The following is a 19,275-nucleotide window of genomic DNA, read 5'->3' on the forward strand; positions in this document are numbered from 1 at the left end:
TTGTGGAGGACGGGCGCTTCATGGGTGGGTGGACTTTCCAGCCCACTATCCAAGGAGGGTGCCTCAGCTTCTGTCTGTTCTATATGTATGTATCGGAAGGAAGTTCTCCTGCTTAAACATGATGGTGTAAATTACTGGCCTGGAGACCCTCTAACGACCCTTCCACCTGGGACATCTCATGGTCCCACACTGCCCCAGGCAGACAGTGATCGGTGCCCCCATCCCTGTTAGCCACAAGAAGCTGGCCAGGCATAAGGTGGCTGTAAAGAGGAAGCAGTTGGCCCACATCTCCTGCCCAACTGAGCAAGTGTGTTTGTCACACTAGGAATGGTTGTTCCCAGAAGTTGGAAATGGTTAGCAGAGTCCAATGTCCCCAGGAATGCTGGAATTTGATAAAGTGAGACTTTCTGGACCTGGTGTCAATCTAAGGAAGTGAAAGGGGACAGATTTTAACCTCACATGAGAGATTTTATAAAAAATGAAACTGATTTGGGGCGCCTGGGTGGCTCAGTCAGTTGAGCGGCCGACTTCGGCTCAGGTCACGATCTCGTGGTCAGTGAGTTCAAGCCCCGTGTCAGGCTCTGTGTTGACAGCTCGGAGCCTGGAGCCTGTTTCGGATTCTGTGTCTCCCTCTCTCTGACCCTCCCCCGTTCATGCTCTGTCTCTCTCTGTCTCAAAAATAAATAAACGTTTAAAAAAAATAATTAAAAAAAATGAAACTGATTTGGGGTCAAATGGAGACCCAAAGTAGAAATATTTCACAAAACATAACAAACAGCTGGGTGTTTTTAAAACCATTTCCCTTGTGTGCTCAAAGCCCACATGTGCATAGGTGGAGAGGCTGACTGAAAATCACACAAACCCAGGAGTCTGGTGTCAGCATCTGAATTAGTGACTCTCAACCCCAGCTACATACTGTGACGACCTGATGGTTTTGTTTAATTCTGTTGTTCAAGCCCCACGCTCACCAAGTCTGATTTAAATGGCCTGGGTGAGGGTGGGCATAGGGATTTTATTACCTTATATCGGTCAGGATGGCTATTATCAAAAACAAAAGACAACAGTGTTGGTGAGGATGTGGAGAAAAGGGAACCCTCGTGCAATGCTGTTGGGAACGCAAAATGGTGCGGCCACTGTGGGAAACAGTATAAGGGTTTCTCCAAACATTAAAAATAAAACTATTGGGGCACCTGGGTGGCTTAGTCATTTGAGCGTCCAACTCTTGATTTTAGCTCAGGTCATGAATGCAGGGTGGTGGGACCAAGCCCCACGTCAGTGTCTGTGCTGAGCATGGAACCTATTTGAGATTCTCTCTCTCTCCTTTTGCCCTTCTCCCCCACTTGTGCTCTCTCTCTCTCTCTCTCCCTAAAAAATATAAACAAACAAACAAACACATAAATATAAAGCTATCATATGATTTAGAAGTCTCATTTCTGTGTATTTATCCAAAAGAATTCAAGATAAATCAGGATCTCAGCATTATTAGTACTCTTATGTTCACAGCAGCATTATGCACAATAGCCTAGGTGTGGAAACAACTTAAATGTTCATTGATAGGTGAATGGACAAAGAAAATGTGGTCTGTACTCACAATGGTCCACTATTCAGCCTTAAGAAAGAAGGAAATCCTATTACATGTTGCCACATGGGTGAACCTTGAGAACATTATGCTCAGTGAATGGGCTGGTCACAGAAAGACAAAGACTGCATGATTCTACATACATGAGGTGTCTAAAATAGTTAAGTTCACAGAAACAAAGAGTGGAAGGGTGGCTGCCAGGGGCTGGGGAGGGGGAAATGAGGAGTTATTAATCAACAGGCATAAAGTCTTCAGTTAAGCAAGATTAATAAGCTCTAGAGATTGTCTGTACAACATCTTATCTACAGTCAACAATGCTGTACTATACACTTAGAGATTTGTTAATGGTAGGTCTCATGTTTAGTGTTCATACTACAATTTAGAAAATGTTTTTTAAATGCTAACCAGATAATCATGATGGGCAACCAGGGTTGAGGACCACTTACCCAAAACAACAATAGCACAACTTCCACCAATCTCACACCTTGGTACTTACCCAAAGGAGTTGAAAGCTTATGTCTAAGCAAAAACCTGCATGTGGATATTTGCAACAACTTTATTCATAAGTGCCAAAATTTGGAAACAACCAAGATGACCCTCAGTATCTTCAGGAGGTGAATGCGTAAATAAACTCTGGTACATCCAGACAATGGAATATTACCCAGCATTAAAAGGAAATAAGTTATCATGTCATGAAAAGACACAGAGGAATCTTAAATGCATATTTCTAAGTGAAAGAAGCGATCTTAACAGGCTACATGCTGTATGACTCCAACTCTATGACACTCTAGAGAAAGCAAAACCACTGTCCATAATCTATGGAGACAATAAAAAAGAACAATGGTTATTAGGGCTTGGAGGACAGAGGACTGAAAAGGCAGAGCACAGAGGAGTTTTAGGGCAGTGAAACTACACTGTGTGATACCATAATGATGGAAACATGTCATTATGCATTTGTCCAACCCCACAGAATGTACAACACCAGGAGTGAACCCTAGTGTAAACTATACACTTTGGGTGATTATGATGTGTCATTGTGGGTTCATCCATTGTAACAAATGTCTCACTCTGGAGGAGATGTTGATGATGGGGGAGGCTATGCATGTGTGGACCAGGGGGTTTACAGGAAATCTCTGTATTCTTCATCACTCAACTTTGCTATACACCTAAAATGTCTCTTAAAAAATCAAACCTTTCTTAAAAATTGCCTAATTTAACATGGGCAAGTCTTCTCACACACATGATTCACCATATTGAAATTTTCATTAGTAAAACAGAAGAGTGATACATTTTTTTAAATTTTTTTATTTTTAGAGAGAGAATGAGGGGAGGGGCAGAGAGAGAGAGAGAGAGAGAGAGAGAAACTCAAGCAGGCTCTATGCTCAGTGTGGAGCTGGACACAGGGCTCGATCCCACGACCCTGGGATCAGGACCTGAGATGAAACCAAGAGTTAGGTGTTTAGCTGACTGAGCCACTCAGGTGTCCCAAGAGTGATCAAGTTTTAAAGATTTGAGTCAGGTATGTATTGACAGAAATGAAATGTCCATCCTTGGCTGACATGTCTTTTGAGGGAAGTGCTGAGGTACAATTTCCCCCAGCTAATCCTTAAGATCAGGCTCGACCAGCCCTCAGCATAGACTTCTGAGAAGTTTCAAAGACATTGAGAATACCTCAGTTAAATTAGCCACCCCCACGTCAGTATTATCTCGAATTCTGCACCCAGAAATTCACCCTCTCCTCCCAGGAGTTTCTGGGAATTTCTATGTACAAAATATGAATAGCTAGGCACCCATCACAGCTTTTTATACCTCTTCCTGGGAACAGGATTTGATAAGAGAGAGTAGGTAAAGGGAAGAGTGAGGAGCCCAGGGTTGAGCAGGGGGCCCTTCCCCTCCATCCCCTCCTCCATGACTGTTTCAGGGGGCAGCTCTGCAAAAGGGGCTTGAGGTAGGGATGGCCAGTGGTCTCCAGCTGACCCAGCTTCTGCCAGTGTGCAGGAGGCTTGGTAGGTCCTGCCTATTATGGCCAGACCTGCACCAGCGCCCACCTCTGGAAGAGAGGTCGGGCATGTGGGCCCTGAGGCGCTGTGGCCACTCTCTTATCAGCCCAGTGGCTGTGTCCCAAGAGGGTGTGACCCACCTCACAGGCCCAGGATGGTGTGCCTTGTGGGTATGAATTCTATACACAGCATGCTTCAGTCTAGGGCCCCTACATAGGGCACAGGGCAAGGAGTTCTGGGATGTTTCCCAGTCCAGCTGTCACCAATGTCCTTTGAGACACCAGCAGGGCCCTGGGATATAGGCCACAGCATGTGTGGAAGTGGCATTCACTCTTGAAGGAAACCTGGGCTGTTTCCTACTGCGGGGATAACATTGGGATATAGTGGGAAAGAGCTTCAGGCCTGGAGTCAAGAGACCTTCCATTTACCACCCTGTGCTTTTATTTACTTAGATTTTAATTTCGCCATCTCTAAGCCAGTGCAAATGTCTGTGGTGCCTACTATCCTGGTAGGTTGTAAGGATCAAGTGGGGTGAAAACCTTTGAAATCTTATTGCTCTTTATGAGTATAAGTGATGGTTATCTGCCTGATGGGCGCTGGCCTTTTGGGGGAAAATGGGGTTAGTGCTTAACCAAATGCAGCTTACAGAGAAGTCCAGACACGGAGCAATTGGTTATACAGGCCATTTGTGTCCATCACTCACGTCACAGATGCAATCATTCTTTTGGGTTGCATGATTCCTGTTTTAGTAGCTTCCAAAACAACTAATCCTTTGATGTTAAATTAAAAAAAAATATTTTCTCATTGGAGTTCCCTGAGAAAGGGAACTTTGTTTCTTTTTGCAAAGGAATATTATTAATAATAATTTTTAAACTCTTATTCTGGAGTAGACCATTGTGGTAGAATCTCATGGTGTTGCAAGCCCTAAAGAATTGTCTGAGGCTGCCACCCTCAGAAGGGAGTCGTGCTGGCCTTGACTGTCCCTGGTCTGCCCAGGAGACTGAGTGCACGAGCAGGAGGAGAGAGTGACCCACAGGGGAGGGGCGCTCACAGTGCCAGAGGACCAGCCATCCCCACAGACAGCTCCCTTTGCCTCTGCTCTACAAACACCTCTTGGCTCCCCAGAAGGCACACAACACTAATGCCCTTATAAATAGGCTCCCCCGACTTGGGGAGTTAGCAGTTTCAAGAAATCCAATGGAAGAAACAGCCAGTGTTGCAATCCTGGCAAACGCTCTTGGGCTTTCTCTCTCTCTCTCTCTCTCTTTTTTTTTCCTTTCCCCGTTTTAACTGTTAAAATTCATCTCCGACATCGCACACACGAATGAAATCAACAGTCTCTTATCAGATCCCAAATCTGTCAGCGATGTCTACCAGCCGCCTGGAGCCAAAAGCCTCTTAGCACATGTGTGACTTGAGCTGAAAAGGGGCTGGGACAACAGTGCAGGCAGTTTTGTTCTGGCACCCTCGTTCCCAAACATTTGCTCATTTAGAGCACGGCAAGCAGTGATGCCTGCATTCTCATCTATCTCAGTTCCATGGGCTTCCAGACATGGTTCAAGCATCTCCCTGGCATGCATTAGGGTCTGCCTTCTGCAGGCACCAGTCACCGGCCCATGGCTGTTTGACCAGTGGCCAAACTCAGTGCTCTCCCCCAGCCCTAGGATGCTAGCCCAGGTCTCCCCAGGGTGGGAAGAGCTGGGGGTACTGCCTGGGAGGAACAGGTGTCTGAGTGGATTGGACTGAGCCCTGGTTCTGGGTTCACCCCCCACTCACCCTGGCCCAGTGCTTTCAGGACTTGGGTGCTTTGTATGGTAAGTCCACAGGCAGCTCCGGGAGTGCTGGACTCCAGGAAGATCCCATTACTCCTCTCTCTAAGACCCACCTTTTCCCACAATTTCTGCTAGAGAGAGACATGAGACTTAACAGAACATAAGTTTCCTGAGAATAAAGTGTGGGGTTAATCCATCTATGTATTCCTGGGTCTGGCACCTACATACCAATATTAATAAGAACCATCATGGGGCATCTACCAAGTGTCAGTTACTTTATATAGATCTTCTTGCAGATATTAATATAGTTTTTAAGCAGATGAGTAGAATAAGCTAGAAAGTTAAGGAAATTTCCTGAGGTAGTGAAAGTGGCAAAGCCTCTATACATTTCCCCTTGACTTTCTATTATAATGATTGATGAATAAATACATCGAATGGATGTGTGGATGAATGAATGAATGAATGAATGAATGAATGACAGAGTGAGTGAATGAATAAATCTGTTATATTCAGTGAGTGAATGAATAAATCTGTTCTATTAATCAGTCTATGTGTCTGTCTGCCTGTCTGAAGACAGGGAGAGAACATGACCTAAAGGATGAACTTGGGTCTGTGTAGCAAAGGTAGGGTACCCCACCAGCTCTGCCCCAGTGAAGACCCAGGTTTCTAGGTGGGGAGGGGGGTGAGCTCAGACTCATGGGAAGTAGAAATAGGTGCAACTCCTTCCTCTGCGCCCCAGGCAGGGCCACATGGGAAGCACCAGCATTGGTCAGGAAGTAGAACAAGTGGGAGAAAAGTATGGGCCAGAGTCTTTATTGTGGTTTCCTTGGGCTGGAACTTGCAAATCAAGGTGGGCAGGCTTCAGATTGGCTATTTTAAATAATTCAGCTCTGGGATATACGGGCTCTCCCTAGTAGTCTGGTACCTGGCTCTGGGGTGATTAGGGCATGTGGACAGTGGCCGGCAGTGAAAAAGCCCATGGAGGGTGTCGTTGGGGTGTTCCTGGATTGGTTTGTTTGTATTTGAAAGGTGAACTCTGAAGGGGAGAGTGCTATCTCCAGGAGTTAACTAACCCTGGGAGGGGCAGTTCCTCCAGGGTCAGCACGTCCTGAAGATGTCAAAAACATCAGAATATAGAAAATGAAAGACAGTTGGGGTGCCTGGGTGGCTCCAACTCTTGATTTTGGCTCAGGTCATGATCTCATAGTGGTGAGATTGAGCCCTGCATTGGGCTCTGTGCTCAGCGTGGAGCCTGCTTAAGATTATCTCCCTCCCTCTCCCTCTGCCCCTCCCCTCATACACATGCGCATGTGTGCTCTCTCTCTCTGTCTCAATCTGTCTCTCACAAAAAAGAAAAGAAAATGAAAGAGAGTTGAATGCACTGAGGCTCCTGAGGACCCATCAAGGCAGAGGTCTGCTTTGAATGCTGGATATCCAAAAAGATATAATAATGTTAACATGTTAAAAAATATAAACTATATCCAGGCTAATTCCCTTTCCAGATAGAAATCCAGAAAGATTATGCTTCTGTGGTCATCCATGGAGACATCCCATCATCACCTTCACCTTTTATCAATTCTGTTACCATTTAAGGGGGGGACATTAAGTGCCAGTACCATGGCAGATACTGCATGGTTGGTCCCACCCCTACCACCTCCCCAACCACACCTTGGCCATCTTCCTGGGCTCCAATTTTTCCAGCATACCAGGCTCCTCCTTGGCCTCTTGTCTTTTGCAAATGCCCATCCTTCTTTGGCCTGCCCACCACTCCACCTTGCCTATATATACATATATATAAAATATCTCTCTATTGTCTCTCTCTCTCTCTCTCTCTCTCACTGTGTGTGTGTGTGTGTGTGTGTGTGTGTGTGTGTGTGTATAGGGAGGGAGAGAGAGAGAGACATTATAATGAGTTGGCTTACACAATAATTGCCGTGGAGAAGTCCCAAGATCTGTAGCTGGCAGGGTGGAGACAGGAGAGAGCCAGTGGTAGGATTTTTGCTTGGAGGACAGGAGAAGACTGATGCTCCAGCTCAGTCAGGCAGGAACCTGACCTCTTATTCAGCCTTTTTGCTCTATTCAGGTCTTCAGTGGATTGGATGAAGCCCACCCACGTTAAGAAGAGTAATCTACTCAATCTACTATATCATTCATAGGTTAATCCTATCCAGAAACACCCTCAGACACACCTAGAATGATGTTAGACCCAAGATCTGGATATCCCATGGCCCAGTCAAGCACACCCCCCCACACACAAAATTAACTACACTCTGTTAATGTCCTACAGACCCATAGAGCTTAAAATGTCCAGAACTGACCTCGATACCGCCCCCCACCCCAGCAGGCTGCCTAAACCAGCGCCTAAAATGTCCAGAACTGACCTCGATACCGCCCCCCACCCCAGCACGCTGCCCAAACCAGCACCTAAAATGTCCAGAACTGACCGCGATACCGCCCCCCGACCTCCACCCCAGCACGCTGCCCAAACCAGTGCCATGTCCCATCTGTCACTCTGACTCCACGTCGCTCAGCACCACGCCCCACAGCCCCGCCCCTAAAGCATGTCTCGAGTGCATCCCCACCTCTCATGTTCACGGTACCAGCCTTCTTTGGCAAGCCCATCACCTGCCTGAGTTTTGGCCACTGCCTGTGTGGCCTCAGATCTTCAGTGTTTCCTCCAATCTTGTCCCCACACTGCCACCTTTGCTGTCTTTCTGAAGTGGTATGCATTTGGCTGAGATCTGTTCGTGGCGTCCTCTTGGGATGAAATTGCACTCCTGGGCCATGTACTCTGACGGCTTGGGAGGCCTTCTTCCACTGGATCTGACCTACAATGTGGCTTGCACTCCTTGGTGGAGAACACTTAATATAAGTCACAGCCTCCAGCTCCCCACACCCAGGCACCTCCACAGGGCTCAGAACACAAAGGAAGGCTGGTCTCAGTCCTGATCATGCGGTTCATCATGATGAACCTTTTAGGGAGCATGGGCAGCATTTTCCCCTGAAGAATTGTTTATTCATTCATTTATTCGTTCATTCATTTAACAAGTATTCTGAAACAGTATTTCATGACTAGTACTATTCTAGACACTGGGATATGAGGAGAAGTAACACCTGATCTGCAGTGAGGGAGTCAAGATGTGTTGTATGGAAGCCAACTAACAATGCAAGGCAATGAGAGGAAAGCACAGAGGGGCACGGTCAGTCCCTATGGCTTTCTAGATCCAGGAAGCACTAATAAAAGGAGGGGGGGGGGAGGAAGGAGGGAAAAGAGAGCACAGGAATCCTTAATATACCCAGGAGAGTGTAAAACTGATGTCCATACCAAATTCTGCACATAGATGTTTATAGCAGCTTTATTTGTAAGTGACAAAACTTGGAAGCAGTCAAGACGTCCTTCAGTAACTGAATGGATAAATGAATTCTGGTATATGCAGACAATGGGATATTATTCAGTGCTAAAAAGAAATGAGCTATCAAGCCACAAAAAGACACAAAGGAAACCAAATGCATATCACTAAGTGAAAGAAGCCAATCTGGAAAGACTACACACTGGATGATTCCAACTCTGTGACATCCTGGAAGAGGCAAAACAATGGAGAGAGTAAAAAGGTGGGTGGTTGCCATGGGTTTCGAGGAGAGGAGGATGAACAGGTGGAACACAAGGGAGTTCTAGGGCAGTGGAAATACTCTGTAGGACACTGCAATGATGGCAATTTGTGGAAACCCACAGAAGGTACAATTCCAAGAATAAACCCTAATCTAAGGGAAACTATGGACTTCGGGTGTTTTTCACGTGTCAGTGTAGATTCATCGACTGTAACAAATGTCCCACTCTGGTGGGGGTGTTGATGGTGGGGAAGGCTGCATGTATGTGGGGGGAGGGGGCATACAGGAAATCTCTGTACTTTCCTTTCAACTTTGCTGTGAACCTAAAACTTCTTAAAAAATAAACTCTATTTTTAAAAAAGAAGAAGAAAAAGAAAAGGTGGGAGGGAGGATGGGTTTTGCAGGAAATTGCTCTAAGGTTCTGAAATCCTTTTCCCTCCCTTTTCTGAAATGCAATGATGCTTACCAGCCACCAGCTTGCCTGCCTCTTGGTCCCCAGTTATGGAGATGACAGTGGTCTGTGATATGTGCCTCTGACTCAGTCACCTGGCCTGGTGTCTGAATCCCCTGAAAGCTGCTCCCTGGTCCCATATTCTCTCTGGCAGGCGCCCAAAAGTCTCTGCTCCCTGTCCTACTAGAGTTTCTCCCCAGGCCCCACCAGAAGTAAGCAGACCCCTCAGCGTCTGTAAGCAGGCATCTGGGGCCTCACTGTGTCTCTCTATTCTGCAGGGACTTCTGGGGCTCCAGTTTTTCCCAATTGTCAGCTTCCTCTGGGCTTTCCCTTTATCCCTATAGGTTCTGATTTTTTTTTTTTCAACCTCTTTTGACAACGACCCTGCCTCCATCTTCTGGAAAGAGCCCTGTAAAATCTGAGCTCAGCCCAGATCCCCTTAGGGTCAACAGGGATGTCTTCTGTGGCCTTGGGAGGGACTGTGCGTGGGCTGGCTGGATGGGTTTTACTCCCCTTGGATTTGACTATTCAGAGTTTAAATTTGATCTTCTCAATGTAATTCTTCATGTACTCCTTCTTTTTAACATATTTTTATATATCCTTATATAAAATTCTTACATATTTTTATATGCTTTTCTTTCCCCCTGAAGTCTAATGTATATGTTCAGCCTTATGAATTCTCTGATGGCATTCTCTTTTCTACCAAGACTCCTACTGATTCTTCTAAGATCAAAAGTTAATTCAGATAGTAGCTCCCCTTAATGCTTCCTTTTTGCTTTTCATTGCATGGCTAATTCAAAATTTATGTGAAAATATTGTGAAATTTTTTAATGTTTATTTATTTATTTAGAGAGAGAGAGAGAGGAGAGAGAGAGAGAGAGAGAGAGAAAGAAAAAACTCAAGCAGGGGAGGGGCAGAGAGAAAGGGAGAGAGTGAGAATCTCAAGCAAGCTCTGCACTGCCAGCACAGAGCCCAGTGCAGAGCTCCATCCCATGAACCATGAGATCAAGCCCTCAGCCGAAATCTATTCAGCCACCGAGGCACTCTGAAAATATTGTGAAATATTTAACAGGAAAATACTACCATGAAGTCAGACCTTATAATCACCACACTTTTCTTTTTTTTTCTTTTTTTTTTAATCTTTATTTTTGAGAGAGAGAGACAGCATGTGAGCAGGGGAGGAGCAGAGAGAGAGGGAGACACAGAATCTGAAGCAGGTTCCAGGCTCTGAGCTGTCAGCACAGAGCCTGATGCAGGGTTCGAATTCACAAACCGTGAGATCATGACCTGAGCCGAAGTCAGACACTCAACCAACTGAACCACCCAGGCGCCCCATCACCACACTTTTCTTTACACTGTTACTACATATGCATGCATCTCTACATGCCACATGGTATTGTTTTTTTCATGTAATCTTTATTGTAAATGAATCTCCATACCTGTATTCTTATGCACTTGCTTTTCTGAACTCAACATTACATTTTTTTATATTCAGGCATGTTAATATATAGAACACCAGCTCATGCATTTTCACTACTGCCTAGTACTTCCTTATATAATTATATCACAACTGATCTATCCATTGTTCTGCTGATGATCATTGTAAATGACTCGTTTTTGTTTTGTTTTGTTTTGGTTTGGTTTGGTTTGGTTTGGTTGTTTTGGAATTCAAAGAATGCTGCTATGAACATTTTAGAATAAGCCTTCTCTTCTATTTCAGTGTGGTGCATTATCCAAGAAAATTTTTTATTGTGAAACCATCTTTGGATTCTTAGGTGAAACACAACTTGGTTACAATGTATTTTTATTTTTATAGATCACTGGATTTGGTTTGAAACTTTAACACAGATGCCTGCGGTTGCAGGTGCCAGGTGGCCGTTCCCAGGGTCAGGATAATCCTCCAAGAGCCTTGTATAATCTGGGGAGGGGGGCGCAGTATAACCAACTCCTTTGGGACTGTTCCAATCACACCTCCCACGGTGCACACCTCCTCCTCAGAGACATGCTCCACCCCGCTCCAGGCCCCTGGCTGATGTTCATTCTCTAGTTTGGGAACAGAGTAAAATGACAGCTGCCACATCGAGGTCCCTCTCCTCCCAGCTGGGTCCATTGCCAGGGTACCTGCTTCTCCTCCTGTCCCTTCACTGAGTCTCTAGGCCATTTGCTGCAAGAGTCAAAATCCCACCTGGTGTCTACTACGCTCACCTTGCCACCTCCAGGGCAGCTGGAGAAAGTGTCACCTACATGGCCAGGTGCTGCTTGGCAGGTAGAGGTTGTTAATGCTGGGGGACTCAACCTGTGAAAGAGACACATCCCATCTCACTGAGAGATGACAGAACACTTCAATAAGTACGTCTTCTTTCTGAGGACATAGGGACTTGCAAGGGAGCTAATGTAGTGGAGTCTATTTTGAGAAACTGGGGGAGGGGGAGGGGAGTGGGCTTCCAGGGTCTGCCTCTTTTACTCTCTCCCCTTTAAACAAATTGGCAACGATTGTGCTTCATGCTGTAGGGGGAGCGTGCAGTAGTGTCCACCACCAGAGTAATTCCCTTCTGATTTTTATTATTTTGTGGGAAACCCTAATTACTTGGGAAAAGGGAATTCAGAGCACCCTGAAGAAATGCAAAGGAAGAAAGAACCACGCAGGATTAAAAGAAATGCCCTTGGCACATCTGCCATTGACAAAGCCAGGCGTGCATCTCAGAGAGGAGAATAAACCCCAGAAAGGGAAGAGCCACAGTGGGTGTCCAGCCCGATAGGCCCATAGGGAGACACACGGGGTTTCTTTGCCCCTGGCATGGCACAGGACCAGCAGCAGCCAGATGCTGTCCATGGTCCTGTCCACAGCAGCCTGGGCGTGCAGGCCCCCGGGTGCCAGACAGACACCCCTGGGCCAGTCAGCATTTTGCTCAACCCTGAAGCCGGGGAGGGGAGAGGCCCCGGGAACAAGCCCAGTTACACTTTTTAGCTGCCTGAGTGGAGATTCAGAATTAGGAATGCATCATAGAAAATGTGACGTGATATATATTTTTGCACAGTCAGGCTGTGGGCCACGAGTCACACTTGCCACACCTTGTTAAGTGGTGAATCCTGTCATTCTGTGTGTCATTAGTCCAGAGCCAAACTAGGCTGTGGCTGGTTTGTGGCTGCAAGATGCAGACAAGTCACCTGGGGGAAAGCAGCAGAGCCCCGAATTCCCATCCTGCAAACTCACACCCAAGGACCAGTAGTGACCCACCTAGAGATCCAGCTCTCAGGCTCTGCGAGGCTTTTCAGGCTGTGAAAAGCCAGTGGGGACGTGGAAAATCCAGTGAGGAGCAGGGTGGTAGAGGCTCTAGAACTTTCCGTGAACAGCCGGGAGCAACATATTCTCAGGCCCTGAGAATCCCCACAAGTAATGAGTCGGGCAGCAGTGGGGTCTTGCGGGGGATCGGGCATGTGTGTTTGAGACCCTTCAGTTTCTCCATGACCATGATAATCATACTATTATGCCTCCAGTGTGTTTCCTGTTGGGACCCCTGTGAGTCCGTGTGGCAGGGACATTTGAAACTCCACAGGCTGAATGTAATTAGATGCAATGGAACACTCTGGTGGTTCTATTTTATTAAAGAAAAATGGAAATAAATTCACCTCAGAGGAAAGATCAAACCATGAAGTCATACAGAAAAAGGAACGGACCAGAAGGTTCTCTGCGTTGTGCTTGGCGCTGGTTCTTCGGGTTAACAGACTGTCTTTTAAAGCCACTTTCTTTTTTCTCTCTTTTTTTGAACTAATTCTATCCAACCATCCAGCACAGATTCAGAACTGTTAACCTGGAAAAGAGGGGACATGTGGAGGTCGCCTTGGTAACTAGCGCCTGTGCAGTCTGTAGCTCCTGCCCCTGGCAGATCGGAACAGAGCGCGTCTGAATTGATCTTGCTGCTCAGCTCTTGCCCTCTTTGCCTGGAGGCATCAAGCAAGGTTTAGAAAGATGAGCACCAAACACCCCCATGTTCAGAGGACCATCTCTGCCTGGCGACACAGCCCCTGCTTCTCCCTCAGGATTTCAACTTCGCTCATTAGTGTCAGTGGCAAATCTGCCTTTTTTCCCCTATGTTGTTCTCAAGTCTCTGTTTAGATCATCAGAAATATTTTTTTGATGTAAAATAGTACCCTTTGACCCAGAATCTAGTGAAATGAACTAATCCACAAGATGGAAAAGGCTGTATGCCTGAAGATGTTCACTGCAGCATTTTTTATAAGAGTGACAGATAGCAACTTACATATACAGAATAGGAGGAGGATTATATACCTTGTAGTATATATATGAGAAATATGCAATTATGCAGTCAACAAATTATAACTATGTGGAAACAGAATAAAATACATCTCACAATCCTAAACTTGAAAAGACTACAACATTATACATTAGTTGGTTATATATATATATATATGCACAGGACAAAGGACTAGAAAAGAATGCACAAGAGTATTTGTTGTTGTTTTAGATGGGTGACTTCAGGCATGATTTCCCCTCGCTTTTGTAATTAATAAAATGAATAGCATTCTTAACTTCTCCAAATATAAACCAATATCATAGTTATTTTAAAAGACCTCTCACCAGTATGGGGCCAAGTAAGTCAAGAAAAATTAAAAGCTGAACTTTTTCAAATTTGCAAGAAGATCTCTTTTCACCTGAGCAATAGATTTGTTATTCTCCTTATTCCTGTTTTGTTTCTGTTTTTTTTTTTTTTTTAGGCAAAATGCTTATTTTTCTTATCTATTCATTTTATTTAACGCTGTCTCTCATGCTACCTTTGGACCTCTATTGTCACATCAATGATGGCCCCTGTTTCCTCAACTGCAGGCTCCAAAAACCATTTCATGTTAAGACAGAAGGGATGTTAGAATTCATTTCCCTAGTGTTCCTCAAACTGGGGTCAATTGTGGGTGGAGAGAGAGAGGACCCTGTTTTCACTTCTTCAGTTTACTCTGCGTTGATCACTATATAATATGCTATAAGCATAAAGCATTTGTATTTAGTTTTATGTTATACATATTTAAGTGTTATTACAATAGAAATATTTTCAGTCAACACTAGGGAGCATGAGTATTTTCTTTCATTTTTTCTTTATGAGTGGCAAGTCCTCATTAAGCCTTCCCCTGTCTTCAAGTGATAAGGACCCTGAGTGCAAGGGAGGAGAATAACTGGGTTCTGTTCCCTCTGGAATGGGGACACTAAGACCTGTTCAGTGCTTAACTATCCCATGCAGGGTTTAGAAGTGCCAGCTGGGATTGGCCTATCAGACTCTACATCACAGGTCTGAGAGCTCAGTGAAGGTTGTGGCTTTATAGTGATGGAATTTCCATAACCAGCCTAGACCTCTGCTCTGACCTCTAGATTTACCTACTGGGCTACACACCTGACATCTCTTCTTGGACATCTTAAACTTGACACAGGTCAAACAGAACACTTAGTCCTTCCCACTGACAAGGATCCCCTCCTTTACCAAATTGTAGTTAGGCTCCTCTGAACTTTCTTCTCAACTTCCTTGGCCTTGGCTGGTTGCCCTTGGTTTGTGAGCCCAGAATAGCAAGAAGTCTTCCAACCCATTCAGCAAGAATTCTCCTACCCTTGACACCTAATCAAGTTCCTCTTAATAATTTTCCACAAACTGACCCCCTTGCCCTGCCTATCAGATGTAAATCACCAGTTACCCTATTGTATTGGAGTTGAATTTAACCCCTCTCCACCACTGCAATAGTCTTGAATAAAGTTCCCCTGCTGGTTTAAGTCTGTCCGGTACAGTTTCTCTTGGACACCTCTCATACTCCCCAAACATGTATACTTCTGGTTTTCTCTACCAGCCACCCAGCTGCTTGAGCCATGAAACCCAGGGGCCATCCCTGATGCCACCCCTCCCCCTGTTCTTTGCATCCAAGCAATCCATCTTGAATCCCTTCTCTCTCCCTCTCTGTCTCCCTCTCTCCCTACCCTAGTCCCAGGTACTATGATCTCCAACCTATACACCTGAAACCTCTAGCTGGTCTCCCAATTCTAGTTTGGCCCCCTGAAATCCATTCTATACAAGGCAGCAAAAGCAAACTTGTTATAGGATAAATGAGATCATGGCTCTCTCCTGCTCAGACCTTCGAAGAGCTTTTCATTTCTCTGAGATTTTAAACCAGGCTCCTCACCTGACTGCAAAGCCTTATGAGATTGGCCCAAGCCCCCCTTCTTGGCCTCATCTGATTGTTATATATTTATGTGTCTGCTTATCTGTCTTTGTGTTTCCTTCCCACTAGAATGTAAGTGCCGTGAAGGTAGAGCCATGTCATTCTTGTTTGCTGTCATCTTTACATACCTATGACCATGCCTGGCTTGTGTTCACTCTCAACCACAATTTGTTAAATGACCTAATTTAACCTTGGGTTGAAATTGACTTTCAGAGAACCCCTTTAGTCACCTATTCCACATGACACTCATGTACAAACCAAGAGCCTAGTCTTCCTGATGGGTCCCAGGGTCTTGTCTGCTCCAAACAGCTCCTGTATGTCCACCTTGCCACAGCCAAATTCAGGCTGGTTTGAGCAGAGAAACACATATCTTTTATGTTAGCTTGAAAGTAGGACTGAATGTCCTTATATTCTGTGTCACAAAGTGGGAAGGGGGGGTCACATGACATTGACATTGTGTGGGCTGTGGGCAGGTGATCTTGTTCCATAGTCCACTGTCAACCATGAGTTCTGAGAACTTGAAATGCATCCAAAGTGGGGCACCTGGATGGCTCAGTCAGTTGAGCATCTGACTCTTGGTTTCAGCTTAGATCAGGATCTCATAGTTCGTGAGTTTGAGGTCCACATCAGGCTCGGTGCTGACAGTGTGGATCCTGCTTAGGATTTTCTCCTCCCTCTCTCTCTGCCCCTACCCCTACTTCTCTCTCTTAAATAAATAAACTTAAAAAAAAATGATTCTTAAAAAAAAGAATGCATCCAAAGTGATATTTGAGGAATTTTATATATCTTCAGTCCAACTGCAAAGAATTTCTATATTTTATTTCCATTGAAAAAGGTCAGTAGGAATAAAATTAAGCATAAAAAATTCTTTTTTTTTCCAGCTTGTAACTAAAAGGCTTTGCAGGTAGGCAATAGATTTTGCTGAAAGTGGTTGTTTTATGGATGTCTGGTCTCTGGGATCCCCTGCTCATCTCTGGGATTCCCTAGCATACCCCACCAGAAGTGGTGAGAGATATCCTCAAGAAATTCTCATGGCTTCAAAGTATGGCCTTGCTCTTTTCAGGTTAAACAGTTTCAAATGTGGTTACATCAGGCTTATTCAACAGATAACAGGACAGAGGGGACAAGGGCTGGGTGAGGTCTTTGAATAGGCGAAGTCCTTGGGTAGTCGTGTGCACAACTGGTCTACACAACTAGCAGGGGTATGGGTGCTGACATGCATGGGGGGCAGACAAGGCACTGGGAGCTTCAAGATCTCTCTTCTCATTGTTTCCATGTTCCAAGTTAATTGGGAATTGAGGTTAGGTCCCGAGTGCATGTAGGGGGAAGAGGGTGTTGGAGGCTTCAGGAGAGATAAGGTGTAAAATGACTATGTAGGATAGGGAAGAATGCTGACTGACAATGTGTAGTAGAATCTGGCAGTGCTGAGGGGTGCATGGGGTCTATGGTCATGAATTTCGAGTGATGCTTGTCTGTACTGGTTGGCCTTTTCTTCCAGGAACAGAAAGTTGTTTGGGCGTGTGTACAGAGTAGGTGGAGAGATGCCGACGAGCAGGCGAGGGGTTTTGCCAGGCAAGTGTGATGAAGAAAGGGAGGGCAGCCAAGTTATAAATATTTGTCAGTGAGTGATTAAAATAATGGAATATAGGGTGTTTCCACTGTAAGGTTTTTTTGTGCCATTCGATTAGTTACCATGTCCATAATTGCTAATATTTTTTAATTAGAAAAGAAAAGAGTAAAGTAGATGTCGGTCAGATTAAGAACAAGTCAGTCCAGGGAGGTACGTACTGAGGTGATCTCCAGTCCAACCTCCACTCCTGTCAGGTGCTGGTCCCATCTCTCTCCTCCTTGGGGTACAAGTATCACCTACACAAGGATTGAGGGGCCCGCTCTAGGGTCTCCTGGGCCTCTGAATGGGTTTATTGTCAGAGTGTATCTGGCTCTCTAGGGCCTGGATCCCACTCTTCTTAAGATCAAGTCCACTCCTCACTCTTTCTGAGGTAAAATATGAGTCAATACACCAAAGGTAGGAGGCTCAGGAGACTTTCTATCTGTCAGGGACTGAATTGTATCCCCCCCCCCAAATTAATATGAATCCTAACCTTTAGTACCTCAGCTGACTGTATGTGGAGATAGGGTCTCTAAAGAGGTAATGAAGGTAAAATGAGGTCATTGGGATGGGCCCTAATCCAATCTGACTGGTGTCTTCATAAGAAGAGGGGATCAGAATGCTGACACATAACCACACTGAGGGAAGATTGTGTGAAGACACAGGGAGAAGACGACCACGTACAAGCCAGGGAGAGAGGCCTCAGAAGGAACCAACCAGCCTCCAGAACTCTTATTTTAGCCACCCAGTTTATGGTACTCTGTCCTAGCCACCTGTGAAATCTAATATACCATCCAAACTAGGTGGGCTGTCTTCTAGAAGATTACTAAACTATGTCAAATATTTCAAAACTGTTTTTATGAAATACAAGCTGAAATTTTTCAGCAGTGTCTCCTCCTTTGCACACTTAGATGTAAGTGAATTACTGGCCCATGTTTTTGTAGGTTTAAGCATACGGCATCCAGTTTATTTCATATGTGTTTACTTTTGCCTCACTGAATTCTTTCATTATTTACATTAAGTCCCAAAATGAGCTCTTCATCTAATGTTAAGGAAAGATTAAAATCATTTCATCAGGTAAGTAAATAAGTAAATCAGATGAAACCCCACTGAAATTGGAAGTCATCATGTTGGGGTCAAGTTTGTCCCATTCAGAGTGATAGTATACATATGGAATGGCATAAACGAGATGTATTACTAACTGTGTGTGTGTGTGTGTGTGTGTGTGTGTGTGTGTACTGATGTATAAACTCTGGAAAGATTAAAAAAAAACCCAACTATGTGAACATGCTGGAGAGTGGATAGAAACAGGCAGAAACTGGAAGGGCACTGCCTCTGGGTAGAATGGGCATTTGTCTGGCTCTCAGCAGGACACTCCCTGGTTGGCAGGCAGAATAGCTGGAGTTGAGGCAGAAAACCCAGTCTTATTGCCTACTCCCTCAGAGCAGGGAGAAGGGCTGCCTGAGCTGCTAGAAAACAAAGGGAGAAATGCCAGATAGGAGGAAGCCAGTGAGGGGAACCCTGACATCTGCATATAAACTGCCCCCAGGTCCATGGCTGTCCTCTGAACTGAGCTTGCATGGAAAAGAATCCAGAGAACCTGGGAGGAGGAGGCGTGGAGTATAGGGTGGGGGCGGGGAAGGGCGGGCATAAAGGAGAAGACAGGATGGTGCAGCCAATGTGGAAAACAGTATGGAGGTTCCTCAAAAAATTAAAATAGAACTACCGTATCATCCGGTAATTCCACTACTGGGTACCTCCCCCAAAGACTGTGAAAATGCTAATCTGAAAAGTTATATGCACCCCCATGTTTATTGCAGCATTATTTTTACCACAGCCAAATTATGGAAACAGCCCAGTGTCTATCAATAGATGAATGGATGAAGAAGTATGGTATATGATACACACACACACACACACACACACACACAGAGAAATATATACACAATGGAATATTATTCAGCCATAAAAAGAATGAAATCTTGCCATTTGCAATGACATGGATAGAGGGTATAATGCTAAGTCAATCAGAGAAAGAC

The 19,275-nt window shown here is 45.1% G+C and overlaps 1 protein-coding gene across 4 annotated transcripts in view; it reads right to left on the reverse strand.

The window, feature by feature from the left end:
* The window catches only part of FARS2 (phenylalanyl-tRNA synthetase 2, mitochondrial), a 618,373-nt gene that overhangs the window by 45,185 nt on the left and 553,913 nt on the right, over positions 1-19,275 (reverse strand). The window contains exon 10 of one of the 4 annotated variants that reach the window (XM_019830296.3): positions 12,975-13,223. The exons of the other annotated variants lie outside the window; for them this stretch is intronic. Coding sequence (XP_019685855.1) covers positions 13,187-13,223 — 37 coding nt within the window. The 3' untranslated portion in view covers positions 12,975-13,186. Of the gene's footprint in view, positions 1-12,974; positions 13,224-19,275 lie in introns of those variants that run through there. 4 annotated transcript variants of the gene reach the window in all.

This window comes from Felis catus, chromosome B2 (assembly GCF_018350175.1).
Source record: "Felis catus isolate Fca126 chromosome B2, F.catus_Fca126_mat1.0, whole genome shotgun sequence".
Classification (NCBI taxonomy): domain Eukaryota; kingdom Metazoa; phylum Chordata; class Mammalia; order Carnivora; family Felidae; genus Felis; species Felis catus.